Source organism: Passer montanus, unplaced genomic scaffold (assembly GCF_014805655.1).
Source record: "Passer montanus isolate IOZ18808 unplaced genomic scaffold, ASM1480565v1 scaffold55, whole genome shotgun sequence".
Taxonomy (NCBI): domain Eukaryota; kingdom Metazoa; phylum Chordata; class Aves; order Passeriformes; family Passeridae; genus Passer; species Passer montanus.
Genome location: NW_024370485.1, coordinates 1,675,187 through 1,698,501, shown reverse-complemented (window position 1 = coordinate 1,698,501; position 23,315 = coordinate 1,675,187). Strand labels below are relative to the sequence as shown.

Here is a 23,315-nt window from a genome sequence, read left to right as displayed (position 1 = left end):
GCGGGCGGGCGCGCCGGGGGAGGAGACAGGCGGTGAGGGCGGCACAAAAGGGGCTGCTGCAGCCCTGCCCGCTGCTGCCGGCGGGGCTCGGCTCGCCGCGGCTCCGCAGCGCAGCGCATCCTTTCCCGCGGCCGGGAGGAGCTGCCGGGCCGCTCCGCGGCGGAGAAGGAGAAGGCGGAGGAAGGCGGCGGGGGGCTGCGGGCTCCGGGCTCGCCTCTCGCCTCGCCGCGGCCGGCGCCGAGCCATGCCGGGGGGCGCGGGCACCGACACTGCGCCGGCCGGGGGTGAGTGAGCGAGCGGGCAGCGGGGCTGGGGCGGCGGGCAGAGCACGGCCCGGGGGAGCCGCCCCGGGGCTGCGGGCAGCGGCGGCGGGACATCCATCGGTCCGTCCCCCCCCGCCGCTGTCGCCACCTGCAAGTTGTGCCTCGGCCCGGGGGTGCGGCGTCATCCCCTGCGAGCGCTGCCGGAGAGGCTTCCCCCACCGAGCCCCCACCTTCGCGCTCCTTATTTATTTATATTAGTGCTATTTTTTTATTCTCTCTCTCCCCCCCTCCCCACCCCCCCATAATCCCGGCATCCCCTGCTAGGGAGCATCGGCTGTGGGGAGGAGGGCGGTGATGCTGCCAGCCCCCTGCCCGCAGCGGAGGGCTCGCCGGGGGTGGAGGCACCCTCCCTCCGGCCGGGGCACTGCAGCCAAGGCCCATCTGCTGCCCGGGCTGGGCTTGCGAGGAGGGCACGGGCTGGGGATGCGTGCCAAGCCTGCAGCAAGCGAGAAGGAGTAACAGGAGTGCGTGCGTGGGAGGGAAAACATCCATACAAATAAATGTGTACCGTCCAGCGTCCCCTGTGCCCTGCTGTGTCTCCATGTCAGATGGCTGCAGTGCCCCTCTTCGGGGCTGGCCGCAGAGGGACGCGGGCACCCCAGTTCTTCCCGCTGGTGCGGGGCCCTGGGTTGTTTGTGGGCTGGAAGGGCTGTGTGTCCTACCGGAGTGACACAGGCTGCTGTACCTCAGCCCTTGCGAGAGTTTTGCTCCCTGGGCGAGCGTGACAAGGTTGATGGGGTGCACGGCATCTGCTGCAGCTCTGGAGTTCCTCAGGCAGCTCAGTGAGGGAGGGAGCGTGGCGCGGGATGGAGAGAGGCTTCTCTCAGTGCCTCAGCTCGTGGTTTTCCTTCGGGGATTTCCACATGCTGTGTTTCCTCGAGCCGCGCCTGGGTCGCACGGGAACCCCGCCTATTTCCCAGAAATTATGCTGGGGTCTTGCTATTCTCCTTTGCACCCTAGGGCAGAACGTCTGGTCAGGAGCGTGCCTGCCCTGTCTCCAGAGCATAGTGTGAGTGTGCTGAGCACATCTCCTCCTGTAGAACAAGCCCTCCAGTTAATCCCAAATCTCTCTTCTTGAGTGGGAAGTTCAAGCCTGTGAACACACTCTATGGCATCCCTGCTAACAAATATGATTTGAGTCACCAGGAACCCCCAAGCCTGTGCAAACTGAATTTCAAATTCCTGCATATTCTTGCCCCTGTGTCCCTCACCTTGGCAGGGTGTGAGTCAGCAGGAGCTTCTCAAGTTCCTTCCCCAAAGAGTGTCTCTTGTTCACTGTGGGTCCCTGCTGCAGCAGTGGTGTTTAAGTCCAGCTGGCACCTGTGATTTAGGAAGCACTTGCAAGTTCGTGTTGCTGCAGCCTGGCTGCTGCCAACTTCTCAGAGAAGGGCAGAAATCAAGCAGGATGTACCATTCTTTGATTGACCCTCAGGCAATGGGGAGAGATCTGAGGGGAGGAAGAACTGTGGGTGTCCCTACACTCCAGCAAACCTCCAGCTTCTAAAGCCGCCCTAAACACAGCTCTAGCACCTTGTTTCAGCCCCAGTAGAGCTGGGAACATGTCCTCCAAGCTAGACTGGGAGAGGAGCAGTCCTTTGAGCTGTTCCTCAGGAGGGAATCTCCAGCCTGCCTGTAGCACTATAAGACAAGCACTGAATGAAAGCCATTGCAAACTGCAGAAGAGGAGTGAAGCTGTGCCTCTTCTACTGCGTGTCATAAAAATCCCTCAAAGATTTACAGCTCCTCTGCACTCTCCGGTGATTTTAGAGTAGGGGTAAGAAATCCACTGCAAGGTACAGCATTCCTCCCTCGAGGACTCAGTTATACCTACATGGCTTGTTTATTAATGCCCTGGATATGGCAGTTATAGCCTTAGGAGAAGGGATGGACTCAGGCTAGCTGCAGGTGTGTTTTGTCGCCCAGTTCCTAATTTGGTGGCACAACTGCTGCTTTTTGTCTAGTATACTTTTGGTGCTAGATGCTGCTGTGGCTCACCTTCATTGGAGGTGCTCTCCACACTCTTGTTTCCAAAGTGGTTTTGGTGGCTGAGCTGCCTGCCTGCTTTCCTCCCTCCCTGAAAATGCTGGTAAGATTGGAAAAAAGTTGCCCATTTGGCACACAGGGGTTGTCTTAGCAAGGAGGTCAAGAAGAGCAGGTGGAAAATAGTGTTCTTGCAGGAATGTTAGCTTCAGTAGATGCTCACAGCTATGATCTTACCAGGAGCACTTGTGCCCAACGTGACACAGGGATAGCTGGTCTGGAGGCTTGCTGGGGCTGCATGGTGAGCACAGAGCCCGCTGAACCTTGGCCAGGCACATGACAGACACAGACACACTCGGTGTGTTTGCCTGAGGAGCGTACCTGTGAGGTTTGTGTACTTGTGGGCTTCCTGTGTGCCTTGTGTTTACCTTTCTCCTCCTTCTCCCACACACATCTGGCTAAGTGCAGTGTGACACTGGGGCTTGCCAGATTGGTGTAACACGCTTACTGCATGCCTTTGAGGGATGCTTGTGTGACACATGTGGGTGGCTGCTTGCTGGGTGCGTGTAGCAATGCACACGGGTCCTGCTGGATGCACTTATCATGGAACACAGGCACTTTTGCTGATTTTTATGGCTGCAATAAATGTAGGGCATGTAAGCAGCCATGGGTATGGCAATTATTCAGGGCAGTTCACATAGGTGTTGTTGTGCACGTTCAGTATGTGAAGGGCACCTTAGGCTAGACAAGTTTCCCTCTGTCCCTCCCTTGCTTTGACCTGTCAGCAAGCAGAGATAAACCCTGTCTTGTGGAAGGGTTTATAGCTGAGTTTTCAGCTTGTTGTGTCTGAGCTTCCTTGTCTCTTGAGAACAGAATCTTTAAGGTGCACCTGCTATCACAAAGGGACCCCCCTACCCCCCCCAGCCTCTGTGCTGGATCATAAAGGTGGAGGAAGGAAGTGGGGGAGTTTGGTGATGGACAGATGGGCCAGGCTGGGCCAGCATTCGTTCCTAACGGCCGATTAGGTTTTAGGTGGGGTTAGTTGCTCTAAAATGAGCCCTTTGTACATTGTTGGATCTGTGACCCAATCAGTGGGATGTAGCTGGAGGAGGTGGTGCTAACGAAGACTGGTACAGCTGTCAGTAACTCTGTCAGAGAGGAGGGCGTACTGACTGGCACAAGAGATGCCTTCATGACTCTAGGTCAGTGGAGGTGCCTCAAAGGGCTGGTTCATGTTACCAGCCCTGACTACAGAAGCAGAAAAGTGTGGGTAGTTGTGCCCACGTGTTTTTCTGCTACTGTCACCCATCAGTTCTGTACAAAAGGTCAGGCTGCACTTCACTAGCACAAAATGCCATCAGGACACTACAGTGAAACATTACAGTGGGATCTGAAATTTGGGGAAGGTAGGCACGTGGGGCAGTGCAATCTAGGGAGATGTGGGGAGAGTCTTAGGAGTGCCTGCTGTTCCAAATTGTGAATGTTCTGGGAAAGGTGGTGACATATCTGCAGTGCACACGTGAACCGTGCTGTCGAGTCAGTGATGCAGGCTGGCCTTGAGGAGCTGTGACAGAGCTGCGTGGAGAGGCCAAGCCTAGCATTGTGGGCAGTTCTGGGTTGGGTTTGGGGTGCTTTGATAGCATTAGGTGAGTCCTTGCATTTCTTGCAAGGACTGGGCTGTGCCACAGCAGCAGTGCTGGGTGGGATGCCAGGACCAGCTGCTTGTGCCAGGGGCTAGGGCAGAGTTGCTGTCACAGAGCTGGTGAGTTCCCCCTTCTCCGGGGGAAGGTGAAGAGAGATGCTGTGTGCTGGAGCAGTGGTGTAGGATTTACAAAAGCACTCTATGCCTGCATCCCTGTGGAATAAACTCCAGCTGCATATCTGAGGAAGGCAGAAACATGATTTGTTTACCTTTTTTTTGACTTCTTTGTGTTCCTTGGCATGCAGACCCTTTACTTTCCGAATCTCTTCCTGAAGTACAACAGGTACCTCCTGCTCTCCAGACCTCTGAACACCTGTAGCAGGGTGGGTGTATTTTTGTGCTCAGAAACTTGCTCAGTAGAGCTGATTGGTGAAAGGGAGTCCAGCGCTGCACTTCGAGGTTTCATCAGGCAGGCTGAAGGGACCTGGCTGCCTTATGAACGGCAAGGGCTTGTTCTAGAGTTGTGATTTTGGAAGTGATTATTACCTGTTTCAGAACAGCAAGAGTTATGTGGTCTGCTCACTGCTGAGGCCTTGGCCTTTTGTACCAAGATAACCCCCCTAGCTGAACAGGCAGCTTGATGACCTCAGCTAAGATTCCTTGTTTTCCCACCAAGGGGAGTGCCCAGGTCTGTATCGAAATAGGCTTTTTCCAAAACATCAGCTGTGGCTGTGGGGTATGGCCACACTGAGCATTGCCAGAAGTCTTTTTCAGCCTGTAATGCTCAAATTACAAGCAAGAGGAGAGGTGAATGTGGCTGACCGGAAGAGAGAAAAGCAGAGGGGGCTTCTCCTCTTTCTGGGGATCATCTCTGTCTTGCATTTTGACAGAGTTTCTCTCCAAGGACCTTGAAGCAACCTATTAAGCTTCTTTTAATTAGGTAAGCCCTTACCCAGAGTAGACAAGTCTCTTGTATTTCCCACACAGGGAAACTGAGGCATGGAGCAAGGCTGTGCTGTGCCCAGTGGCAAACACAGGGTTTGTCAGAGAGCAGCAACCAAAGTGCCACGCTTCCTGTACTTGCTTTGCTGCTGGCAGTCTTGGAAATCCTGGGGAACAGCTGGGTGTGGGTGCTGAGCCAGAGGTTATCGATAGCTTTCTAGTCATCACTTGGTTTCTGCAGCCCTTTTCACCATAGATATCACCTCCTTGATCTGCTGCCTGATCTATAATCCCTACTCCCTGCTGCCTTTCCCTCAGAGAATCATTCTCCCCTCGCTGTGTAAATCTGTACAGGTTGGGCTGGGGTTAGCGGGCAGACTCAAACTCCGTGCTCCCTTCAAGGCTTTGGGGTAATTTTTATCTTGGGGTAGCGCTGCATGTCTCTTGCATGAGGGCAAAGCTGTGGCAGGCAGGTTTGGAGCACGGCTGAGAGACTGATGCAAATGAGCCCCGCTGCACAGCGGCTCGCAGCTGTGACACCTACGAGCTGAGCACAGGTATCCCCTGGCTTGGCACGCAGATACGGAACGGGACAGAAATGGGCACGTTTCTGGGACACAGCATGGCCAGGAATCGTGAAAGGGAGTCTTTCTCCTAGATGCTGAGCCCTTTAAGAAGGAGAAGGTAGGCTAGAGCCCTGAGATTTTAAGCTGGTTGTGCTGAGGCTGAAGAAAGGGCTACGGTAGTGCTTTCAGTTCTTGCTTCCTCTAACACAGACACTTCTATCTGGGCAGCAGGGAATGGAGGCCTGTGCAGGCTGAGCATGTTGGGCACGGACAGATCTTGGAGGCTGCAGCAGCTAGGAAAGGTAGGGTTTGGAAGAAGGATTTGGCTGTAGGGGCTGACAGTGCGTGGTGCTCACTGTGCGTGAGGAAGCTGTGTTTTTGTGGAGCTTGTGGCGTGAGGGCTGGCTCTGAGGCAGAGCGAAGGGCAGGGTAAATGAGGAGAGCAGTGCCCTGGAGTGATCAGTGTGAGCTGCACTCTGTTGCTTAATGACCCCATTTCCAAGGGAAACTTTGGAAGCCCTGATATTCAGGGAAGCAGGATCTCCCGAAGGCAGAGGATTGGGGCAGCAGAACTGACAGCATTTCTGCTTTCAGCTTGGCCTTCCTTTTATGTTATTTGTGTTAGCAAAACTCTTCTTTCTTTACCACTCCAGAGTTTGGTTTTTTCGTTCCCTTTTCTCCTTGTCACCTGCCCCAGCAGTCCTTTCTTCCCTGCCTCAGTGTGCCAGTGCTGTCCAGCTGCAGCTTTTGCCAGCTAATCCGATCCATGGAGGCAAGACCTACTGAGCAGCCTTGCTTGAGGGGGACACGATTTTCTATGTTTGCTCCTGGGGCCATGTGAGGTCTCTGGAGAAGAAGTGGATTAAAGGAGCTGCTGTTCCCCCATCAGCCCTGTGTCCCCAAATACCTCCTCTTGTGCTGCTGCTTGGTGCAGGCCGGGCTGTGAGCAAGTGGCCAGGGTGCTCTCAGTTGTGTGCTATTGGCACAAGGCCTCTGTGGCCTCAGAATCCCTATCCAGCAGCAACTTCTGGAGGAAGGGTTGACCACACCTGCATTCAGCTTGGCCGGGGGTAGGATGGGATTGCTTTTGCATAATTTAGCAGTCTCTTGAATTATTTATAGTGCAGTTGTGCTCTGGAACAGAGTCTTCTCGCTTCCCGTGAGCGCTGGGGGGGAGGGAAGGGGAGTTTGTCAGGCATCCAGAGTCTATCACTTAGTGATGAGGAAGTGCTGTGGGCTTCCTTTCTGCCTGTGTTTGTTTGCATATGGCTTTGTGCAGCTGAACTGCCCTGAAAATGCAATTCTGGTTTCTGTGTCATTCAGGTGTGTGATACTGCTGAGCATTTCCGTGGCTTGGGCTTGTGCAAGAGGTTCCTGAGTTCAGAGCCTTGTCTTTGCAGTAAAGAGACTGTGTCGAGCTGGAGACAGTGAATCTGGTGCTTGGATTTGGTCCCTCACTCAATTACAGTGCTGGAATCTTCTGGACTGTTCTCTAAAATATTTAGATGCTTGAAAGCATTTTTCTTCTTTCAAAGGGCCATCTTGTCTTGCCAAAGTGTTTTTTAGATTTGTCATGACACGGTCCATTGGACTTTGCACAAGATCATCAGTACCTCAGCACTGGGTAGAGCAGGTGGTTGAGTAGCAAACTGTGCAGCTGAAATTCCCATCACTTCTCAGTGATTAAACTCTGAAGAGAAGCTGACTGGGGCAGTTTGTTACAGGCTCTTGCGGCAGCGGAACATCATGAAGGTGAGCTGGGTAGCCCAGCTATGGATGAGCTTAATGCCCTTTGTCCCTCTGCCTCATTGTGGCAGGTTGCTGTACCACACAGGTGGGCTCTCCTGCTTCTGCCCTGCTTGTCGTGTTGACTTCAACGTGACCACAGCTCCCTTCCTGCACTGCACGTCCTTCTTGTTCATAAACAATTTTCTTAATGTGCTTACACAAATTCTGTCTTTCTCCTTTCTTTCCTTTTTGACCTGTTTGTGGCAGCTGATTTCTCAGAAACACAGTTCAATATAAATGTTTGTGTTACTGAAGACCTGAAAGGGGAGGAAGAGGGCTGAGGGTGGAGGAAGAAAGAAACTGTAATCAAATGATTGTGGTAGTAAACTGCTCTGTCTGTTGTACAGTTGAGCAGAAATACTCAGCTTCCCTGTTTTTGTTTGCACGGTGTTCTCTTGTGGCTTTTGCATTTGGGGCAAAGTTGGACAGGTAGTCACTGTATGTTCCTTGGACAAGCTGTGCTGCCCCATCTTGCCCTGGCCTGGTTCTTGGTCTCATCAGCCTGAAAACAACCCATTCTTTCATCAGATGGTTTTACCTCTTGTCAGGGGCGTCACCATCTGGCTAAAACCAAAATTCCTCCTCATCTTTCTTAAGAAATAAGGCAACCTAAAGGAAGAATGTGAAGACAAGTGATCCCCAAATCTGTGTGGTGTCCAGGATGGCATTTGATTTTGCTGATGAAGACAAACTTTCTCCTTCTTTCCCTGTAGACCTGTTCCTAGTTCTTTCTGCTTGGATTAATCTGGAGATCAGGGTACTGCTTTGCTTAGTGAAAGGGAATGTTTGTGCAGGAGTAGTAAGCATATTGTTGAGACCCAGGCCTGTTGCAATGCCTGTAAACAAGGTCCAGTTGTCTGTGGGAGGCAGAAGAGAGATTTATGTGACCCTGAGTTAAGTGCATTAGGAAGCTTTTGATTTCATTCTGGGAAGCTGCCCCTTTTCGTGGTACCATATGCCTGTTATCGGCACAGAGCTGCGACTGCAGAATTGATTCGTGGGGATTTAATCCAAGGGGCTGCAATGCTGCAGTCAGAAGGATAACATAAGCAGGAGGTTGTCTCTGCAAGCCAGAGCCCCTGAGCTCTTGCCCTTTGTCCAGCCCAGAGGTGGGAGTCTGGGCTGACTTATTCCTGCCTCGGGGCAAGGCACTGAAGAGCTCTCTGCCTATCAGCCCTTTCTTTCCGAAAATAATAACAAAGTGAAGTGGCAGCGGGGGATCCAGGCAGCACTGTGTCGAGGTCTTGCCTAAGTCTTGAAAGAGGAAATGAGGAACAAAGGCAGAAGAGACAAATAAATAAGGGTCTGTTCGTGGTCCAAGAAAAATTCCCATGGGCTTGTGTAACATTCTCGGGAATATGTGACACTCCCTGGGCTGGAGTTAGTTTTGAGAAATGAAACGAAAGAGGGGGGAAAAAGGCGAGAGAGTGAGCAGCGGGGGTTGGGGAAGGGGAGGAGAGAAGGAGGGAGAGACATCCTAGAGAAACCTCTCTGCATGGAGTCAGGTTTCTGTGTTTGTTCCTGGTGAAGAGGGGTTAATGCTCTTTGCATGGGATTGGCTGGTCACCAGACATTCAGAGTAGAGGGGGATCCGGGGGCTGCCAAGCAGGACCCCTGTGGCCTGAAAAGGAGGGGAGGAGGGGAAGGAAGAGGCTCTTCCAAACAGTAATAGATCGGCTACTGTGGGAAAGTGAGCACACTGCCAAACCCCAAGTAGTTGGTGATGGATGGGGGAGGAAGGAGGGTGGGGATGGAGGGCCACCTCTTCTCCTGGCCACTAGGATCTTGCTGCTATTCCGTGGCCTCTCTTTATTTATTGTCTTCCTGGCGTTTAATTATTCTGCTCCTTGATCCCTCTTGGAGAGCCTTTATCCTGGGCATGCACAAACAACTGCCACCCGCTTCAAAAATAGCCGGAGTTAATGTGGTTTCTCCTGCCTGCGTGGGTCTGTGCGCTTCACCCATCACCATGGCATCAAGTGTTTCTTGCCTCTTTCCTCTTTTAAGTGCCTTGCTATGGGCTCACGGGGCACACACTTCACCTCCTCTGGGCTCTTCAACCTGCATCTCCCTGTTGCTTGGGCTGTCACACTGTCCCTGCTTTGCTTTGCACAGGGTTTGTGTGCCTGATCTGGTGCGTCTGCCACGTGCTCTTCACCCATGGACCCGCAGGTCTGAGGGTAATCTGGACTGTTCATCTTGGAGCTGACCTCAGGATTTGTGGCTTGTACTCTACTTGCCTGACCTGCATGGAGTGCCTGCCAGGATCTGCACTGAAGCAGTTCCCTGCTGCTCCTGGGTCTTCCACTTCCTTCCTTGAGATGTGCTCCTTCTGTGATGCTTCTGGGAAGTTAGTGAGCTCATGGTGGTTGAATGGGGGCCTTGTTGGAGATTTGGTTAGATGAACAGCACTTACAATTCTGTAATTTTGAATGTCTGAGGATGTATCTACATCTATGTGTTTTGATCAGAAATGAACTGGTGAAATAATTCAGAAAGTTTCTGCTGGTCATCTGCTTGTTCCTGTGCCTAGGCGTTTTCTTCAAGTTTATTTTTAACCCAGTTAGATCTGCTGCTGGTATGGCTGTAAAAGCAGACTTTCATGTGATTGACAACTTGAATTCATGCAACTGACAACTGAGGGATGGGTAAGCTGCGATGGTGGTGAGTGAAGGGGGAGAACCTCTGGCACAAAAGCCTGTGTTGTCACATGCCTCACTTGAAGTCTCTGAAAGCATGATTTGGTTTTGACCTGTCCGTCTTTGCAAGGCACCAAAACTAGCAGGGAGACCTTGCATACTTGTTTGATTACCCCGTGGTCTGTCTGAAGACATAAGTAGCTTTTTTGTGTAGTGTTGTCCCTTTTCCCTTTCCTGTTCCTCATGATGGAGTATCCTTTCCCTGTAAGACAGCAGAAGACCTAGCCAACTCTGTTTTGCTCTGGCTGCTGTGCAGTTGCAGCAGTGAGCAGCAGCAGCCCCGTGTTTGTCTGGGAGAAGGGCCTGGCATCCTGGGGGAGTGCAGTGAGCAGTGCCTCGGCTCGCCCTCTCATGTGCAGAGAGGCCCAGCCTTGGAGCCAAGTGGTGACGTGAGCTCCCAGGCCATCACAGCAGACCTTGTGGAAGCAGATGTTTTGAGGAGGCAGTAAGCAGGGCTGAGGAAGAGTCCTTCCAGGATATCAGGCTTAAGTGGGGGAGAGAGGTGCCGCTTCTTCTGCAGCGGAGAGAGCGCTCAGACTAGTGACAATAAGAAATTGAAGGTGCAGCTTCTGAGAACCTCTGAAGGATTAGAGTGTGCAGAAGTATTTCTGAAGCAGTAGAAATTCCTATGGTGAGACTGGATTTAGCTGGAGAGAGAAGATTAGCTACAAGGGAGCCCAGCATATCTGAAGGATACTGAGAAGAATATTTGATTGATTCCAGTGGAGTTGGAAATCCAGCTTAGTTTCCTTTAGCATGCAGTACTGCACCCTTGTGACGTCCAAGCACTTCTTGGATAAAATTAAATTGGTGTCTTGTAGGCCATTACTGGATTTCACTAGAGTTTTCTAGTCTTTTCTGAGATCTTTTTAAATTGGGGGTTGGAGAATTATATAATTATGCTGCTATTAGTAGTATGGTAGCTACAGTAAGAACAGTCTGTTTGAGTGGAGGGTTTTTTAATGGACTCTGAAGGTGTTCAGATGTTGGTCTGTTCTGCTGACTTCTGGAAGACCAGTCTTGAGACAAATCCTTCTCCAGGTCCCATGTGTTCTGTGTGGAGGGTTAGGAGCTGCTTTGTCCCACAGTGTGCATCTGCCTTGCTGCGACTGGAGATGTAGCATCTGAAATAACCAAGGCTTAGTCCACTGAAGGGCAGGACAAGACGCTTGAGAGAACAGCTGAAACAATGAAGGTCCATTGGAAGTGTGGATTCTGAACATACTGTGCTTGCAGAGGTGAGCAAATACAGCACTTAAAAAGCTGGAGGCTTTGTGTTGCATCCATCTTAGTTTCTGTGTGCAGAAGGTAGTAGCTGCTGGTGTGGAGCACTTGGGTCTCCTAGAGGAATGCATAAAAGAGATACTTGGTTGGTTTGTTTTTTGACTGTAGACGCTGCAGGTTTGTTGAGACTTTAGCAAGGTCTTGCACATAGTCTGGAGGCTTGTGGTTGGTGTGTACATCATGTGCCTGCCTTCCTGGGGAATGGGAAGGCAATGCCTTTCTTTGTGCTGTGCTGCCACCCTTCCCTGGCCAACCTCAAACCTTAGTTTTGTGTAGATTCACCCTTTAGCTATCTATTTTCCTCAGTCTGGTTTTCTTTCTGACTTATCTGCCTTATTAGTGGTGGGTGGATGGCAGCTCTGGGAGGCAAATGGGAGTCATTTAAGTGGTTACCTTGCCACTCTTCTGGCCTGTCTGCAGAAATGGAGGGAAGGTGCTTAGGACAGAGCCTTGCTGTCCCTCAGCCTGACCTTGCCTGGAGGGTGCCCGTGCTGGATGGCTCGATCCAGCTGTTTGGGCTGGCACCAAGTCAGTGACACCTTGTGGTCAGTTGCCTCGAGGCTGCAAAGGAAACACAGGGTGTGAGGTAGTGCTGTTTTGCATTAGGGCTGTGGGCAGCAGCTCTTGATGAAGGACACAGAAGAATGTTTTATTCTGTCCTTGGCAACTTGCAGGGAAGCTGATACGGACCTGCTTACATTGAAACCACCTTGTGCTCTGGCTGCCAGAGCTTCTTGCTGACGTCCTTGTAGCTTGCAGTCCCTGAAAACACCGTGGCATCCTTCATGTGAGAGATGCTGAGCCCTAGCTAACTTCTGGTACATCCTGCTTCTCTCAGATTTTCCTGCAATGTAGGATAATCTTCTTTTCCTACCCTTAAGCAAGGTGCAGTCCTGCTGTGCCTGTGCTTGTTTTAGTTGTTGACAAATACTAAGTTGTATGGCTTCTTCTGTGGTAGATGTTTGCAGGACAAAAGTAACTTGAGATTTTTAGAGTGTTTAGAGGTACTGTGGTTCTGGTGCCTGCTTCGTCCTATGCTTGAGATGGCAAGTAGACCCAGTACTCCAGAAATGTGGAGCCTGTTCCATTTGTCTCTAGCTGGAGCAGAGAGAGTTGGGCCCTCTGTGTGGAGTGGGGGGTGGAAGTCATACTGAGTTTTTAATCTGCCATGTGGAAAGTGATTCTAATTTGAATTGCTGCTTTGTGTTGAAGTGTCTGAGTGATCTGCAAATATGTTACTACATGGGTGTTATCCCATAACTTTAGGCAGAGGAGATGAGCATTATGGATCAGGGGAAAACCAGGAGCTTCTGCTCTGACTTGTTCTCTACAGCTGCATTTTCCCTGTAACCATGGGAGAGGTCTAGGGAGTCTTGAGTCCCATGCCCTAACAAGATGGGGTAACAAGCCTATATCCAGCAGCCTGTTGTGTGGCCTCTTGCCAGTGTTCTCCAGAAGAGAACATTGGGGCTGGTGAACTGCCAGCTCTTATCGGTGCATATCTTTCTCTCTGGATTCTTGAAAAATAAGTATGTTATTTCAGGATGGTATAAATCAACTGGTCACTAAAATGGTAACAGGTGCCTGGGGACAACTCATGTGCATAACACTTCTAGCTTTTCTCATTTTTTGAAAGCACTTGCCCTGCATGGTAGAGACAGAACTTCAAGCCAGGAAATACCAAAGGGATCCCTTACAAAAAGAAGCTTTCAGCTTGTCTCTCCAGGACTGTGTGTTGCTGAAGCAGTCTATAACTGTGCACTCCCTAAAGAGCTGACTGTCCATACTACTTCAGGCTTTTTCTTCTACTTGAACATTAAAGGTCTTCGTGCTGCTGACAGCAACTTGATCACTCTCCCAGAGATCAAGTTGACTTTTTTCCCCCCTTCCTCAGTCAACATTGTCAGAAGGGAAATACCTCTTCTTGCTATTTTCTGTGTTCTTGGTCACTGATGGCTGCTTTGTGTTGGAGCAGCTGGGCTCTTCTGTGACAAACTGAGATGTCTCCCTGACTGGTGCCTCCTTTCTCATTTCCACCACATGCAAATGTTTTGGATGGGTAGGGTGGGGAATCCTCCCTTGCTGGCCTTTGTCTCCAACTAGCTTCCATCAGACATGTCTTTCACTGCAGGGCTGATCAGAGGATATGGGAAGGGATACGTGATTGATGGTATTTAGTGTCTTGGCTCACCCAAGGGTGCATGAGTGTTCTCCACTCCCTGGCAGAAGAATCCCTGGCATGTGAGAATGAAGGTGGTTCCCAGAGAAGAGATTTTGAAAAGGACACACCTTGCTTCTTTGCTTCCCCTCTTCCAGGAGGGGTTAGGAAATGTGTTTATGTTCCCACTCCCTACAAAACCAACTGAGCAGTGAAAATTGCCTCCTGGGCTGTGGAGCAGCAGAGGGTGCTGCAGGGCCAGCTGGCTTGGCAGAGCAGCTGGGGAGGGCTGTGCACACCAGCCTTGCCCAGAGTTTGTTGTGCCCGTGGCTGAAGAGCTGCAGAGCCACATGCTGAGCCTGACAGATACTGATGTATGCTAATGTCAAGTGAGGAAAATATGCTTTGCTTCCGAAAACCATGCGTCCTGCTATGTTGACATGGCATGCTACATCTCAGAAAGCAGAGCAGTTTGTTGAATGTCAAGAGTTATGGCTTTTTGTCTGGGAATTTACTGTGGCATGCAGAGCATCACAGCCATCTGAGAAGGTGATGTGCCTTGTGTGATTCCTTCAGCACTTGCCTTCAGCCCTGGGCTGGCCCAGAGGAAGCTGGCTGCCCTGCATTTGTGTGTCCTGTAGGAACTAGAGTGAAACCAGCATTACCTGGCAGTCATTTGGATTGCTGTTTTGGAGCAGGTCAGCTGTTCATCTTGCCCCGGTTTCAGCATCTGAGGGAGAGCAGCCTGATGTCTGGAAGTAATGCCTTGGAGAGGTCACAGGACACCTGACTGGAGAAAGCTGTACTCATTTACCAGTGAGGGACACTTTCTATTGACAGTCACTGCTAATTTAGTGGGGGTTTGGCTTCCTTGTGCTCTTATTTTCCCCACACTGCAAGACAGACTAAAGACTGTGATGTGCAAGGAAAAGGCACTGAATATTCCTCTACAAGTGATCTTGCTGCTTCTGCAAGACATTAACAGAGCCTCAAGAAAAAAACCGATCATGGATAGAAAGAGATGCTCATGGTGTTTTCTACTGCCCCTTGTTTTGCCCCCATGAAGAAAGCTTGACAGCAAGCCCCAAGATGATCTTTTATGGCTTTTAACAGAAGAATAGCCAGCCCCTTACTGGCTGGGCCACTACCAAGGTGATGTCCAGAGCCAGCACCCTGCCCTGCCGCTGACTTGTGTTGTGGCAAAGTATATCAAAACCCCTACTAAACATTAACCAATAGAATCTAGCTCTCTTTCCTTTTTCCTTGTTTATTTTTCTTTCAATTTTTTCCCCTCCCATGGCCATGCTGTAACTATTCCACCAGCTTCAGGCTTGCAGTCCTTCAGTCAGAGCTTAATCCGAGACTCCTTGCCCTACGACCGGAGCACTGGGGACAATGTCAGTGGATGGCGACTTCCACTAAAAATGTGACTTCCAAGTGTCCAGAAATGCTTTGCTGGGCTGTAAGGTACAACTGTGGACAGTCCCTCTACCAAAGTCCATGTCGGAGCCATCCGTGGAAAGCCAGATAGGTTTTCCTTTGGGCAGTTGCCATCTGTCTAAATGCTTTATGGCTTTTCACTTCAGTATTAAATTGTCCTCAAGTTACTCAGTAAACACACTTTGCTGTATTTTACCTAATGGCCTCTGAAGTGGTGGGAGCTGGTTGGGTTCTTCTTCCCTCTGCCCCCACACCTGCCCACGTGCGGGGCAGCTCCCCCGTGACCCCCGGGGGCAGGGACTGCCTCCAGTGAAGGCGTTGCTGGCACCACTGCGAGCCAGGTGGAACCTTTATAACCGATGGTGCTGCTCAGGAACTTTGGCCCTGGCAGGGAGACGGCGCCAGGGAGAGAACCGCCAGAATGGAACATGTGGAGGGGGTGAAGTGGTACGTGTCACATGTGTGGGGATCTCTGTCTCTTTGTCTGTCACTGCAGGAAGGGTGTCATGCTCCAGGACAGCCTCTGCCTTGAAAACTACTTTTGGATGACCTTTCTCCCATGCCCACTTTTGCCCCAACTTGCCTTTCCCTAGACAGCAAGTGGTGAACACCTTTTCTACTTTTCCTTGGTGAAGCACTGTGTGAGATTAGTTTTTTCTTTCTTTTTTTTTTTTCCCCTTTGGTCCTTTTTCTGAATTGTAGTCTTCAGTCACTTCTCTGCTTGACAGCAGCTCTGTATTGTCTGGCTGGGCTGGAGCAGGGGAGGTGGTGGAGGGGAGGATGAAGGCAATGTTGCATGTTGTTTGGAGGGAAGGGCTCTGCACCACTGGCTTCTTCCTGGCCTGACGTGGATCCATCATGATGGCACAGTATTACCGGCAGAGACAGCTAGGCATTTATTTTTGTCACCTTGATCCAGATGTAGAAAAACCTCAGCATCTGGTCCACAGAAAGTGAAAAGCAAATGGCAACATTTGGAGATACAGTGGACTTGAGAATCACAGGTGGGAGAAGATTAAATGTGACAGGATCTTAATTTTATTTTTGTTTTCCTGTCCTCCATGTGAACTTGGGTAGTATTTCCTAAGAACAAAGGTGTTTTTTTAGGGTGTGTGTTGTACAAACACTGTAAAGATCTGGAGAGTGTAGGCTGCCTCTGGCAGTCTGACTAATGATCTCAGTCCTTTAAAACTGCCTCTCTTGCACTGGTCATGTTTCAACCATGCCCCCCCAACTCTCTCACCCTTCCTGCTCTTTTCATTTTCTCCCAACCCTCTGGTGATACACCTCTGAGGAGGTTTACATTCATTTAATTTCCATCAGTGAATAGGGGCAAATCTGCCAAGTGCGGTGAGTTCACTAGATCATGAATTCCTGTTATTCTGGATTTCCTGTCTTTCTACCCCATTGCCAGTGCCTTTCTTGTCTTTGTGGATTTATGAGACTGATCTAGCAGCAGTTCAGCTTGCTGTAACCCAGCTGAAGCAAAAGGCCCACTGAAGATGGCAGGGGGTGGGGGTGTAGTTCCTGCAGTCAAGTCTCTAAAGGTGCATGCTGAATTTGGACCAGCATTCCTGCCTTCCCCAACCTGTTTTTCTAACAGTGGTAAACTTTCTGCACCTCAGTGACTATTGAATGTGACTTTCCTTTTCGTGGCTCTTCCACAGGATGAAGATGAGACGCCATAAACTCTTTCTGACTCTCTGCATGGCTGGTCTCTGCCTCATCTCCTTCTTGCACTTCCTCAAGGCCCTTTCCTATGTCACCTTCCCCAGGGAGCTGGCTTCGCTTAGTCCCAACCTCGTCTCCAGCTTCTTCTGGAACAATGCCCCCGTCACGCCTCAGGTCAGCCCTGAGCCAGGGGGTGCAGAGTTCCTCCGCACACCCCTGTACTCCCACTCCCCCTTGCTCCAGCCCCTGTCTCCCAGCAGAGCCAGCGAAGAGCTGCACAAGGTTGAGTTCGTGCTGCCAGAAGACTCAACGGAATACTTTGTCCGTACCAAAGCCGGTGGCGTTTGCTTTAAGCCAGGCACCAAGGTGTTGGAGAAGCCACCCGTGGGAGGCCGGCAGGAGGAGCGAGCGGATGGCGCAGCCTCGGGGCGGCCGGCTCGGAAGCCGCTGAGCGCCAGCGGAGCCAAGCGGCGCAAGTGGGTGGAATGCGTGTGTCTGCCGGGCTGGCACGGCCCCAGCTGTGGGGTCCCCACCGTGGTCCAGTACTCCAACCTGCCCACCAAGGACCGCCTCGTGCCGCGGGAGATCCCCCGGCGGGTAATCAATGCCATCAACGTCAACCACGAGTTTGACCTGCTGGATGTCCGCTTCCATGAGCTGGGAGACGTGGTGGATGCTTTCGTGGTGTGCGAGTCCAACTTCACGGCCTACGGAGAGCCGCGGCCCCTCAAGTTCCGCGAGATGCTCCTCAACGGCTCCTTTGACTACATCCGCCACAAGGTGCTCTACGTTTTCCTGGACCACTTCCCCCCCGGTGGCCGCCAGGACGGCTGGATTGCTGATGACTACCTGCGTACCTTCCTCACCCGGGATGGCATCTCCCGCCTCCGCAACCTGCGCCCGGACGACGTCTTCATCATCGATGATGCTGATGAGATCCCGGCCCGCGATGGGGTGCTCTTCCTCAAGCTCTATGACGGCTGGACAGAGCCCTTCGCCTTTCACATGCGCAAGTCGCTCTATGGCTTCTTCTGGAAGCAGCCAGGCACCTTGGAGGTGGTCTCAGGCTGCACCATGGGGATGCTCCAGGCCGTCTATGCTACCGATGGGATACGTTTGCGGCGCCGTGAGTACTACACCATGCCTGGGTTTCGGCAGTATGAGAACAGCACAGGACACATCCTGGTGCAGTGGTCGCTGGGCAGCCCCCTCCACTTTGCTGGCTGGCACTGCTCCTGGTGTTTCACCCCTGAGGGGATCTACTTCAAACTGGTGTCAGCCCAGAACGGGGACTTTCCCCGCTGGGGTGACTACGAGGATAAACGAGACCTCAATTATATCCGGGAGCTGATCCGGACTGGTGGCTGGTTTGATGGTACTATGCAGGAGTATCCCCCTGCTGACCCCAAGGAGCAGATGTATGCTCCCAAGTACCTGCTCAAGAACTACCAGCGGTTCCGCTACCTGTTGGAGAACCCCTACCGAAAGGCAGAGGGTGCTGGGTGAGGCCACCGAGGCCCAGGCTTGGGTGGGAAATCAGAACTTCACCACAAAGGGAAAGAGTCGGGTGTTTTCCTCTGTTCTTCTTCTTTTGTTTCCTTTGTTTACAGGCAGGGTGGGCTGTTTTTCTGAGGTCTCTGCCCTCCCTCGCTTCCTGTTCTTCTTCCCTTCATCCCAGGGTGATGCCTGGGAACCCAAATTCCTCAGTCACATGAAGGGAGACCTGGACAGGAGGAAGAGAGATGTTGAGGACTTGCTCTGTAGTAGCATAAAGACTTCCTTGCATCTTCTGAGCCTCTCCTGCTGGCTGCAGAGAATCTCTGCAGCCAGCTGGCAGATTTTTCCTCTGGGGGAGGCTGAGAGGATCCCATGGGGAGAGAGGGCAGCTGTTCCCATCCACCCTCATCCTTTGTGGATTGGAGCAAGCATAGATGCAAGCCTGGGCTATTCAGTGAGCGTGTGAGTCAGCAGGCACAAACTCTTGTGAGTGGTTGTGTGTGCAGATGTGTGTCACTGGCATTTTTTGGATGAGTGAATGTGCAAAAGCATCTCAGTATGCTTTTTTTTTTTTTTGAATACTGCTATATTCAAAGGGTATTCTGGGGAAGGGAAATCCTTTGCTTTCAAGCTGTCCTTCTCAAGATGCAGCCCCTTGCACAGGCTTAATGCATTCTGTCCTGGGCTGAATCTTGCCCCAGTACTCTACCAGTCCTGGAGCAGACAGATAGGAAGCAGAGGAGAAAGCTGGGTTTGAGGGGTTTTTCTGCTCATTTTTCCCCCTGCCCCCACAACACTGCATGGACTTGTCCTACAAAGCCAAAGCATCTTCCCTGCAGAACATGCTTCTGTTGGGGCTGGGATAAGCTGTGGGGGCTCAGTCAGATGGTGGGAGTGTACGTTTGCAAGTGCATGGTTGCCTGTGTGCATGAGTGCTCACATGCATGGGTTTGGTGTGCACCTGGGTGTTTATTACCAGTATTGGGGGGGAGGAGGACATAGTGGGGCTTGGCTGAGTGTGCTTGCAGGAAATGGTGGGATCCAGAAGCTGTGATCTCAGTGTTGGCATGATGATTTCTTGGGCAATTCATAGGAGAGGAGCAGGGATAGCATTGGCTCTGCATAGCAGTGGTACACCTGTGGGACTGTTGCACACCTCTCTGGCTGCCTCTAGAGCCCCACAGGCTGTGCCAGTAGCAGGGCTGCTGCTTACATCTGCTGGCTACTCCTTCTTACCATGGGGTAATAAAAGGGAGAAGAGGAAGGGTGGAATTCTGATTGTTGTGGGCAAACAAAGCCTGTTGAGGCACAGGATCCATCTGTCTGCCCTTGGGGTGTGAGGGGACTCATGAAGAAACAAGCCATGGGCCAATTCTTCCTGGGGCCAAGAGGCTGTTAGGGGACCACAGTGCAACCCAGAGTGTGTGCAGCCCACACCTGCACCCTGGGCCATGCAGACAACACCATGGAGAGGAAAAGGGGCTTAAGAGTGTGCTAGCTGCAGCTGGTTGGGCTGGTGTCTGCTCAGGCATGGGCAGTGAGGATCTGGCCTGCTGTTGTATTGGATTGTTCAGCTCACTGAGGAGGCAGAATCTTGTCTCCACCCTTACCACCACCCTTCCTTAGCAGATGGCTTGACATGGTGCCCAGAGCCTGGGTCGTAGTGGGCAGAGGGTGAAAATCGTAATGAACTTGCTCTCTTAGCCTTGCAGTGGAAAGACTGACTCACATTCCAAGCAGAAATAGTGAAGAAGGATAATTACGAAGGCATTGGCACAAAGAAGTGTGGCCCTTCTGGCCAGCTGTGCTAAAGCAGGAGGGTTTTCATTGCCCTTAACTCCATCAGGCTTCCATGGTCCTGTGGCACATGCCACCCTTGTGCTTCATTCCTACCAATGTCTCTCTCTTTTTTTCCTTCCTAGTCTCCTCTCTAGAGAAGAGAAAACTGTCAACAAAAACAGCTTGCTTGCTTAATAAGGCAGAGACTGGAATAAAAAGATTAATGTCTTTTTCTGATCAAGTGGAGGTGCAGTTTATCTTGGCTCCTTCCACATATTGTTTACCATAATGCCTTCTTAGAAGAACTGAAGAACCTCTTTTGTGTTATTTTTGGTTTCTTTAAAATCCCTGTTCTCAGTTCTGTTGTGTCTTCCCCACAGGCAGAGAAGCCCCTTTGGGAACTGGGTGGACAGACAAACTTTGCTAGGAGAATGCTTTTCCCCCAAAGGGAAGCTGTGGCTTTTTTAAGTCCAGACTTATTGATGTAGCAGAAGGAACTCCTGTCACAGTCATGAGGTTCTGGTGCTGAGCAACTGTGTGGAGGTTTTAACTGTAGAGAGATGGTAGAGAAATGGGGTCCCAGCTGAGAAAGGAGGAGCCTGTATTGAGCAAGATGAAAGCCACAGCACTGAGGATGCAGCACGGGGAGAAGATGCTTTCCCCAGGGACAGCTGGAGGAGAGCAGGTGTGTTAGCTCATGCAATTCAGCAGCAGCACAGTGTGGAAGGAAGAAGCCATTTCTCATTTTTACTCTGAGGAGGGAGCCTGAGGTCTGCTCTTGGACCTTTTGGCTTTGCCTTGTCTCAGTGATGGTAACACAAGGTCAGTGCCAGGCTTTGCTGGAGGCAGAGGAGAAGGACCAGCCAGTCTTTGCGTGGGTGCTTTGGCAGCACCAGAGCCCCACTTCAGCAGGAGCTGAAGTTCATGTGTGCTGAGGCTGCACCTCCTTATCTCCCACAGTGGGAGCAGCCTTTCCTCTGATATCAGCCCTTCCCATGCACAGCCATCCTTGGGGATTTTTAGTGCACAGCAGTCATGTTTTCAGTGTTGAGGTGCAGCCCTTGTCTCTTGGGAGTTTAATAAGCCCACAGCTGCAGTATCTGCTTCTCCCATTCCTGAACTGCAGCCTGTTGCTTTCTCTCCTCCATTATTTGCTCCACCATTCCCCTCTTCTCCCTCTGATTTGTGTCTTCCTTCTGCTCCCTTGGGCTGGAGAAGGTGTTGCTGGAAAAGGAATGCTGGGGTTCTTGTGCAGAACTCCTGCCCTGCCTGCCTCCTGGACTTACTCACTTCCTTATTCTTAGGAAATTAAATTGAAACCAGACTTGTGTTGTAGTGGGAGGAAGGGGCTTTACAGATGAAATGCATTCTTTATTGTTTCTCTTTCTCAAGAACTGTTTAAGCATTTTTTTGATTTAAGGCCAAACCAGTCAATGTTTGTCTAATTTGTCTGGCTAACCCTGTGTTTATTATCCTTAGGGAGCTAGAGTGCTTGTCATTAAAAATCTTCCTTCTTGTCCCTGGAGGGAACAGACTACTAAGCTGGCTTTCACATAGTGATTTTCCAAGGTGGTGGCTTGCCCTCTGCTCTGCTTTGCCTGTGCTGCCTGCTGGGACCTCTGCAGCCAGCTCGGTGTGGGACAGCCACCCCTCCAGGCAGCTGCCACAAGAGGGAAGTCAAAAGTATGTGCATGTGTGAGGTGGTGAGAGAGGCAAAGCAGGAGGCAGGTTGTGTCAGATCCTTGTTTCCCAGTGCTAGACCCTGAGGTGAGCACTGAAGCTCCTTCATCTCATCTGAACCAGGTTCTGAGATTTGAAAAGGGAAAGACCAAGAACCTTGTGCTGACACTGGGCTGGAACTACCAGAGCCTGCTGTCTGTGGGTTGTTGCAGCCCATGGAGCTGTGGGCAGTTAATCCTGTTGTCTCTCTTGGACCAAACTGTCCAGTGGATGGAGGGAATGCATCACCAGCCTTTTCCTGCAGCCCTCTTCAGCCTTGTGCTTTTTCGTCCTCAAAACCTTTTTTACCTTCAAACTGGTAAAAAGTGGGGCCAGGAAATAGGTGAAGTGTGTGGCATACCCAAGCCTCGCACGTCTTTCTGTCTTTGTGCTTCCCACCTAGAAAGAGATTGTGTGCCTGTGCATGGCTTTGGGCTGGAGAATGCCTCTTCCCCTTTGCCCCGAGGGAAAGGAAGGACATGGGCTTTGGTGCCCCTGCAGCAGGTGAGCTTGCTGAAGCAGAGGGACTAGGGCAGGTTAGACCTATTTGCCTGTTTGGGGGCAATGCCACACCCAAGTGACAAAAGACACGGTGAGTTTGTGCCTGTGGTTGGTATGGAGGATGACATGCTCAAGCCCACTCTTGCTGTTGCTTTCTCTGATCCCTGTGTCCTGCTGAGATGTTGTGGTTGTGCTGCCCAGGCCAACCTACTCTGTGTCTCTGTGACAGGTAAACAAGGAAACCGAGCTGGCATGGAGGGAGAGTGTCAGAGCAGAATGGGTGTTTATTCCCCTCTGCCTGCCCTGCTGTTTCCTTGTGGGGTGGTGTCTGTTCCCCTCCTCGGTGTCCCGGGGCTGTGTCCCTGTGTCCCAGCTCCTGCTGGCAATCCCTGTGGCTGCTATGCCTCTGCACTGTGAAGACGCGTGTCCAGGGTCGCTCCTGGTTCCATTGGTGAACACTGGTGGTGAAGAGGGAGGGACAGCTCATCCTCCCTTCACTGACCTCTGACCTTGGTGAGAAAGGAGGGAAGTGAGTGGGAGAATGGATCCTGTACCCCTCCATCGTTGTGTTCTCTCCACCCTCCCTAATCCCCTCCTTTCTGATTTCTGAGATATTGGACAAACTCACTCCTGTTATGGAAAGGGAAGGGGAGCTGGAGGGTAAGGGGGTGGCAGGAGGGGCTCAGATCCAGCATTGAGAAAGAAGAACTGTTTCTAATGCAATACACTGACATTTTAAAGCTTTGGGCACTGCAGGTAATGGATTAAGAAGGGATCTGAAATACTCTAAGAATTCAAACAGCTGTTTTTTCCTGCCTGTGCGGATGATGATGCAGTATCATCCTGGAGGTGGTCCAGCAGCACTTCTGAGCCTGGGGTCCACCTGGACCTGCTGCTGGTGTTGCTCCTGGAGGGGCTCCAGGACATCCTGCTTTGGAAAAAGAATGCGTGGACTTGCCAAAAACTAAAAAGAAAAAATAAGAGCATCTGCAAAGCTCCTTTCAACTCTGTAATTTATAAACAGCAAGTAATAATGAACTTTTTGTAAGGATAAATCAAATGTACATTCTGAAATCATTTTCTCTGTAAATGGTTGGATTTCATTTCACCCTTAAAGGGATGCTTAAAAGGAGGAGATAATAATAAAAAATTAAAAAAATTTACAAAGTATGAAAAGAAACCAAGATGTGTGTAACAGCTTTTATTTCTGATTGCCTGGCCAAGGGGGCTGCTTGGAAAATGGAGGGAGGGAGCTTCCTATCTTGGCAGAACACTGTTCCCAAGAAGGGAGATGGAAGGGGAACCTAGCTGGTCTGGGGACTGATT

At 51.2% G+C, this 23,315-nt stretch overlaps 1 protein-coding gene across 2 annotated transcripts; it reads left to right on the top strand.

Annotated features, from left to right (window-relative positions):
• The first annotated feature begins 35 nt into the window (after positions 1 to 35).
• MGAT3 (beta-1,4-mannosyl-glycoprotein 4-beta-N-acetylglucosaminyltransferase) lies at positions 36 to 23,173 on the top strand. 2 transcript variants are annotated; one of them, XM_039725381.1, is made up of 2 exons: positions 36 to 284; positions 16,490 to 23,173. In XM_039725381.1, exon 2 carries the CDS (start codon positions 16,491 to 16,493, stop codon positions 17,997 to 17,999), a length of 1,509 nt encoding a protein of 502 aa, XP_039581315.1. In that variant the 5' UTR covers positions 36 to 284; position 16,490; the 3' UTR covers positions 18,000 to 23,173. The 2 variants fall into 2 exon arrangements, with proteins under 2 accessions (XP_039581315.1, XP_039581314.1); XM_039725380.1 differs by lacking the exon at positions 36 to 284 and adding an exon at positions 13,281 to 15,269.
• The last annotated feature ends 142 nt before the right edge of the window (positions 23,174 to 23,315 follow it).